This window comes from Pogona vitticeps, chromosome 2, assembly GCF_051106095.1.
Source record: "Pogona vitticeps strain Pit_001003342236 chromosome 2, PviZW2.1, whole genome shotgun sequence".
NCBI lineage: Eukaryota > Metazoa > Chordata > Lepidosauria > Squamata > Agamidae > Pogona > Pogona vitticeps.
In genome coordinates this window covers 72,917,331-72,925,156 of record NC_135784.1, presented here as the reverse complement: position 1 = coordinate 72,925,156, position 7,826 = coordinate 72,917,331, and the positions used below count along the sequence as shown (strand labels likewise).

Genomic DNA, 7,826 nt, shown 5'->3' with positions numbered 1-7,826 from the left:
TGGCCCTAATTTCAACCCATCACCTGTGTCTTGACTCTTCATTCTGCGTTAGGTGTGGGGGGAAGACAAGAGGTTTACTATTCCCTTCTTCTGAGTGTGCTCTGGGACTGTGCAGCTTGCCCAAAGCTACCCAGCCTGGCTGGTCTCCTGGGAATCATGGAGGGGAATCAAACTCACTGCCTCTGGCTGTACACCCAGGTATCCAACTCATTGAGCCATCCAGCCAGCAACCACTCTGGAAATGGCATGCCAGACTCTGTGGCTTATTCAGAAGTTATGTAATTAAATCATGCAGCAGCAGCAGCCTTAACCTTTAAATGTTTTGCCCTATAACACAGCTCAAATGAGTTTTTACAGCAAATCAGTTCATTTCCATATTTTTATCTCTGAGCCTCTAGCCATTCATTAAGTGTTATCTATTCTTTGAGATACTGAAACAGATTTTGCATTCTTTTCTTCCTACTGCAAGATCCAGAAATGGCATCTGTGGTTAGCATATGTAGACTGAAAAGAAAAAACGGGCCTGGCAGAATTTTAAGAGTTTCTCACCATTTAAAAAGAGGCTGATTAACTTCAGTGAATTAAAATCAGATAAGGATTTGTGTATTAGTGCCTGGTGGGCATTTCTAGACATTGGAATATTATGTTTATGTAGCTCCTGCTCTTACATAGTTGTGGTTATACTAGTATCCAGTGACCCAAGCATAACTTCCCTGTTCCAGTAGACAAGATGGGTAAACTTTCCCCTCCACTGCCTTCTCCACTTTGAGAAGGAGGAGATTCATTAGTGTTGTTTAGTTTTGTTATGTCTCTGTTTAAGCATCTCATATTTTTGGCTGCCTGATTTTTATTCATAGATATGGCAGTGTAGCATGTGTAGCATACTGCTTAGACATCAGAAATGAGACTTCCTTATAGTACTGCTGCTTTCTACATTTAGATTTGGTGTCGAGACAAATAGCTTCATTAAGATACCTGACTCATATAATCTGGGGTTTGGGACTTACACAGTCTAAGCAGCAGTACTGACTAACCCATGTCTTTGGGATCTCAGCTAGGGTGGCCACTTACAAAATGGAGGAGAATGGATTTGCATCAAATTGCATATGACAATTTATAGGAATATAAAGCTTATGAAGGAAGAATCAGTTGGTGCAGTTTATCCTATTTGGCATTTTACTGTTGACTTGGTGGCAACATGAGGGTGGAAAAGAGATGGATGACAAATCCCATAAAATACACTGTCAGTAAAGCACAGCTGATTTGCTGGTCTCAGAATGTATTGCTTTGCTTCCCAGTTAACTGGTGATGGAAGATGTTACCTTTTCTGCTGAGTCATGCAGTGCAGAATGTGACCCTTTGAAGCTGCTGCCTACAACACAGTACCATTCTTGTAACTTAGAGCTGTGTCCTCTGAAAGACAATGAAGTTTTAAGCAATGGTTTCCTAGGTATTCATGCCAGCCCTACCTTAAAGCAAGGTGAGACATCTGTCTCCAGATATTCTGCAGGCATGTGCTCCACTCCTGGGCTCAGTTCAGAAGCTGGAGACCTCCCTCACCCAGTGGATCTATTTTTAAGTACCCTTTGTTGTGTGGAAACCCGGAAGCAGGAGGAAGGATTTGGGTGGTGAGATGGGTTGCGATGGGGGCATCATCCTGAAGAGGCACGAATTGGTGAATGGACGTCACAAAATTGGGAAGGTTGACAAAAATGAAGAATTGGTGGTGCAGTGGTACTATTGTCCACTAAGTCAAGAAAAACTAAGCAGGCCTATAGTGGTTTGTGAGCTTGGCAGGTTATATAATAAAGATGCAATCATTGAATTTTTGCTCGATAAATCTTCTGATAAAGTCCTTGTAGAGGTTGCATCCCGCATCAAGAGTATTGAATGTCATTGAATTGAATCTCACAGACAATCAACCATGGACTGGTGACAAGGGGAATACAAAAGGGGACAAATATGATGACATCCAGAGTGCCCATTTTATTTGCCCTGTAGTTGGGTTGGACATGAATGGAAGGCATCAGTTTTGCTTTCTTCGGAACTGTGGATGTGTATTCTCTGAACGTGCTCTTAAAGAAATTAAAACTGAAGTGTTTCACAAGGGACACCCAAGACGGTCATAGTGGAGAGTTCTGAATAAATGCGATCCACCTGGACTGGGTAGGTGGGGCTCATGAGCATGGGAAGGCAGCCCATCTAGGAGAAGGAAAACTCTGATTTCAAACCTCCACTGCCTTGTAGCTATATCCACTGATGGGAAAGGCTTCAGGAGTTAACCTTGAGGCAAAATCCGGAGCTGGAGTCCCAGAGGCAGTTCGTGTCGTTCTGGCAACTCCTGCAATGTCAGTGGAACCAGTTGTAATGGTTCTTGCCTTTCCATTGGACTATTTCAGCAACGTGGAGAAGGGGGATTTGCTGCTTGGGTAATAGCCTATCCTCCATATTATTCTACCCAGGCTTCGTGCTCTGGAGAGGACACTCATACAGAGCGTGTTCCCATGGTCTTTCAAGACTGAAGCAGTCCTAAGAACTTACTGCCCGAAGCAACGGGCTGTGGTGTTTTACCCATGAAGATATCATCTGGCAGGGAAGGCTGCCTCCTAAGCAAGCCTGCTGTAGCTGTTCATTCTGTTTTCTAGATGAGAATAGAATTGTGTTTGTGTATGATGTGCTACCAAGTTGATTCCATTCCTAGTAGGATTTCCTACGGTTACTGGCCAAACCTGGGTTCTAAGATTCTCTGGCAAGGAATCAGGCATAGGCACCAACAGCTGAACTAAAGGCCTGATTTTATTTGAATAGCAGCAAAGAAAAGGTCAGCTGGGACTTCTCTTAAAGGCAGACAAGATCCAAAAAATACAGTGTACATATGTTTTATATGATACAGGCAAAGAGTCATAAAATGCTACAATTCTGTTGGTCATTTGTACCCCAAGTTTGGATCTAGTCCCTCATTGGGTAATGATGCCAACTAAGCTAATTTATCGGTTACCTATAGATTTGCAGATGGTGTGCCCATGTGTCCTTGGCTTATGCTCAGGATGCGCCTAAATGTCTGGGGGAAAGAGTCTTATCTTTTGGTGTGTTTATGTGTAGGCTTCCTGGGCCTTCAGTCTCCAGCTCCCTGCTGTGAATGTTTTGGCCTGTCATCGTGGGTTCCTCTGCATACTAAAATCTAGTTTGATTCTGCTCCAGTATCACTACTAGATAGGATTTCCTACTAGGTAGATGGGATATTTAAAGGGTGGTTTCACCAGTTCCACACCCCTCCCCTGCTCCAGTGAGTTTCCATGTCCAAGTAGGGATTTGAACCCAGTTCTCCTGAATCCTGAAATATTCTGTGCACTACACTACACTGGATCAAGAGCATGGTTGCCTTCCCACACAAAGCAGCACAGGTTGTTTCAGAAAAAAAGGGGGGAACAAGTCAGGGAGGCATGATAGATTGCCTCTTTCCATCCCAGAATATTCACAGAACATACAGTTGGTGCTTACCCAAGGCATGTATGCGCACATCCACCCATGCATAGCCTGTTTTGACAATACTTGAGGGAGCCACCTCTGTAACAACAGGAACAGAATTCGCTGTATTCCTCAGCAAAACAAGAGCCAGTCACTAAACTTGTCCATTTGGCTATTAATCCCTTTGAAATCCAGCACTCAGAATATGCCAAGGAGAAAAATAGGGGGTGCTGTGTGCATGACTCCTGTGTTACAAGGTCTCAGAATGCTGTCACTTAATGATCCTGAGGATATTGCACACACTCAGTGGCCTAAGATTATTCTTGCCCTTGAGAGCTAACAGAAGTGATTAGCTGCTAGAACACTCTGGTGCTTGTGGATAAAACAGCAAGTGCTAATTGTGTGAGATTATTTTTTTCAATATTATTTTTATTCACATTTATTTATACAGACTTTAAGCTTAATAATTACTTTTAATTATCAAGTCCTGCCATTTCAGTAAGCCACCTTGTAGCTTCCGGTGGTGACTGAATTTAAAATCTGATTATTATTTGCTTAGACTTAAATGCATATCCATGAGCAGCAAACTACAAAAGTCTAGATGCTGAAGTTGTGTTTGTGTGCTAATCATTGTGTGGAGAACAGACATGTGCAAATAGCTCTCTAGCTCTTCCTCTGAGAGAAGGGACATATTACTCTTCAGTATTGACCAGAACCCTGCTGGTATTTACATAAAGTTTTTATAGCTTGATGTTCAAACATCTGTCAATTAAGCCCTGAGTTGCTGTTCCTGGGAGGGGAACTGGCTATCCACAGGGGCCTTAAAGGCCATTGCCAGATGTGAAATGCCCCACCATCAGCTACTTGTGCCCCAGGGTAACAAATCAGTCCCTTAGTTTTGGGGCCGCTTATAACTGTAGAAATATTTGCCACACAGTCCCACTCTTATGTCATGTCCACAAAAGCTTCTCCAAAAAAGCTCACATTAAGATGGAGCAGTTAGTCTTTAAGGTGCCAGAACATTTATGTCTTCTTTATTTTTATTGTGTTTTGCCTGATATGCTAGCACAAGCTAACACAGCTACCTCTCCTAATTGGAGCTAATTGAGGAAGTGCTGGAATGCATTTGAGTTGTACAGTTGGGCACATGAGCAGACACACAATTGAGGCAAGCCACAGCACCTCGTCAATTGGTTTCAGTTAGCTGCAGCAAGTTGTATAAACTTTGTGCAAACATCAGTCAAATTCTGCCCATTGTAACAAACTATGAAAATTAGCTGCTTGCTCTGTAATAAGTACAAAAATTGATCATTTACTGCAGGTAGTTTTCCCAGCACTTTACTATCTTGGGGTTGGCTGTCACAATAAACCTGGTTTATTTACCTTCTTGCTACAGCATTTTAATATCCTTGTTACCAGAAAAGAGGTTATTTACTACAGGTAACCATGTCACTTGTAGCCCTTTACTTGCATACACTGATGTTGTGGTTTATTGCACACAAACAAACTAGGAGTGCAAGCCAACTATAAATGAGGATTTGTTTTGCATTTGAGAAACCTGGCTTGCTTGACCATAGTAAACCACAATCCCAGGTTTGTATATTTCTGCACCTCTGCCTCCATCTCCCCCACTCTGGCTGCGGTGCACTGGTTACCTATTCGTTTCCGCATTGACTTCAAAGTATTAATGATTACATATAAAGCCCTAAACGGTTTGGGACCTCAATATTTGGCAGATCGCCTCCTCCCACCCAGATCTACCCGAGTCACCCGACATAGCCAGCAGGGACGGCTGAGGGGATTGACGCCGAGAGAGGCCCGGAAGGAGAAAACAAGAAACCGGGCCTTCTCGGCAGTTGCTCCTCGGCTGTGGAACACACTTCCCACTGAAATTCGGCTGGCACTCTCGCTGGGTGTGTTCAAAAACCAACTAAAAACATGGTTATTCAGACAGGCCTTCCCCCCAGTCACCTAAGTTCTTTTCCCCCTTTTTCCTGGTTCTTAATGTTGCCATCTTGGATAATATTAATTATAATAATTGCATTATGTTAGTTATTGTTCTACATTGTTTTAATGTGTTTTAATTTTTGTAAGCCGCCCCGAGTAGACGTTGTCTAGGGGGGCGGGGTAAAAATTGAATAAATAAATAAATAAATAAATAAATAAATAAATAAATAAATAAATAAATAAATAAATAAATAAATAAATAAATAAATAAATAAACTGACAGCCTGGGGATCTCCTGCCAGTAATTCCATTGGCTCCAGGCTGTTGGTTAAAGTAGTTTTTAACCACGTAAGGTGCTTTTAACAGCAGTTTCCCTTCACTGCCCTGCCAGCAGTCAGTTCAGTACTGGCCTCAGTTCCTGTCACTGAGGACAGTGAAATTTTGGTAAGCACCAAGCCCATTCCAGGACCAAGCTTGGAGCCTTTTAACTAGTGTCAGAAGAGCTGACTGGCGGTATGCAACACTTGTTCTCTCACTCTTCATATTGCTGCCTCCTCCTCCTCTCCTGCTGGCACTTGTGCCACCTGCACCTCGCTGCCTAAGGTGGGCACCACAGGTTCCATCTGGCATCTTGGGGGTCAGAGAGCTGGAGACACAGGAGTTCGATCTGGTGCTGGCGTGAGTGTTGTGACCTTCTTCCTCAGCCCCTGTTTTTTGACACCAGTACACTGGGCTCTGAAGCTGGAGTGGATGCATTCTCCCATTCCCCCACCTCTCCTTCTGAATGCCAGGAAAACTCCAGAGGATCCCTGCCAGGGACTGTCTTTCAGCTCCATTCCTGGGATACAAAAGAGTATCCCAGTGGCAATGGTCAGCTCCACCATGGCTCACAGGATGGGATCCAGTTCCTCTGACGCTAAGGCCCAGGTCTCTTCCTCCTTTGCTAATGCCTCACCAGGCATCCCTGGTCCGAAAGAAGGACTCCAGCCTTCCTTCTTGCCCTCCTTTTATTCCCCTTCTGTGCCCGCCTCTTGTACTCCCATGCACTGCTCGTCACCTGCCTCACTAGAGACATCAGCACTTCCCTCCTACGGGTTCCTTTCGACCACCGAGCGCCTGCTATGCCCAACCTTTTTTGGGGGAGGGGCTAGGTAGGATGGCGGGCTCCAATATCATGCTAAGCTACTCCTGGAAGCTTAGCTCACCAACTCACATGGACAGAGAGGTGATGTGAGGGCACATAGGCTGCAGGTTTTAGCACACCCCCATTCATGCTGTGATGCCATGAGACATGATTCATAAGTGAAAATGTATCCAATAAATAATGGAAAACTATGTGGACTAATGCTTTTATGAAGTACAAGACAGCTTCCTCTGATCTTATGGCACCTGGGAGTATGAAGTGGAAAAGTGACAAAATACTGTATCTAACTCTCTGTGCTTTCTGCATGCTGAAATATCTTGCTAAGAAATCGCTGCCCCCCCTCCACCAGTGAGATTTCTGGTCTCCCCACAAAAAAAAATTAGAGCCTCCTCTCATTCCACCCCCTTTCTTTTTGGTTTTTCTCCATTGTTGTATGTGGAAAACTGCCAAATTCTGGTCAGCTTAATGTTCTTTCATGTGTATCCTGTTCAGGAAAGATGCTTTATTGTGCAGGAATTGTGACAATCCTGCGCAGCTTGGTGTTTTCAAATAGAAATGATCATGAAACTTTTGAGATTTCCCATGAGATTTCTCAGAGGGAAAACCACATGAAAAACCTTGCAGAGAGAAATCTCACTAGGAGGTGAAAAGAAACAGCTTCTGTCTGAAGGCGAGAGGCAGTGAAATTCACATCCCTAATATAAAGGGACTTCAGTGACATTCCTATCTTCTCGTTTGCAGTGTTTGCCGGGGGGGGGGGAACAGAAGTGATGCTAATGTGGCTGTCTGAGTTCTGCAAATTAAGCTTGGCCAGTAAGATGGTCAGCTGATTTTTCTCAGAGTAATTTGATGCTATCTCTAGAATGTTTTGCTGACTATGAACCGTGATTCCTTGGTTTTCTCCATTTGATCATTGTGTTCATTGACCTGACTTTATCTTAACTCTGATCTGATTCAGATTCTAGCATTTACTTTTCAATCTCTGACCTTGTGGATGCAATTAAACCCGACACACCAGGGCCTTTTTTTAAGGCAAATAACTTTGCATTCATCCAAAACCTTGTGGGTTTCAGTAAGTGTGGCAGGGCATTAACACAAAGTGGTGTGAACATTCTTTAGGCTGTCCCTGGCTATGCAATTGATCCCATAATGACTTGTGCCACTGGTCACCCAGTAGGGATCCCGCAACAAATGGGAAAATCTCTTGAACCACTGCTTTATAAATACCCGAAAAAGCCAAGCAGAAACATGCCTGTTTCAGAGAAAG

At 43.6% G+C, this 7,826-nt stretch overlaps 1 protein-coding gene across 1 annotated transcript; it reads left to right on the top strand.

Annotated features, from left to right (window-relative positions):
• The first annotated feature begins 1,633 nt into the window (after positions 1–1,633).
• LOC110083802 (replication termination factor 2-like) lies at positions 1,634–5,651 on the top strand. The gene is given in 2 exon segments (XM_078386841.1): positions 1,634–1,887; positions 1,889–5,651. Coding segments are annotated over 2 exon segments (495 nt in total). The 3' UTR covers positions 2,130–5,651.
• The last annotated feature ends 2,175 nt before the right edge of the window (positions 5,652–7,826 follow it).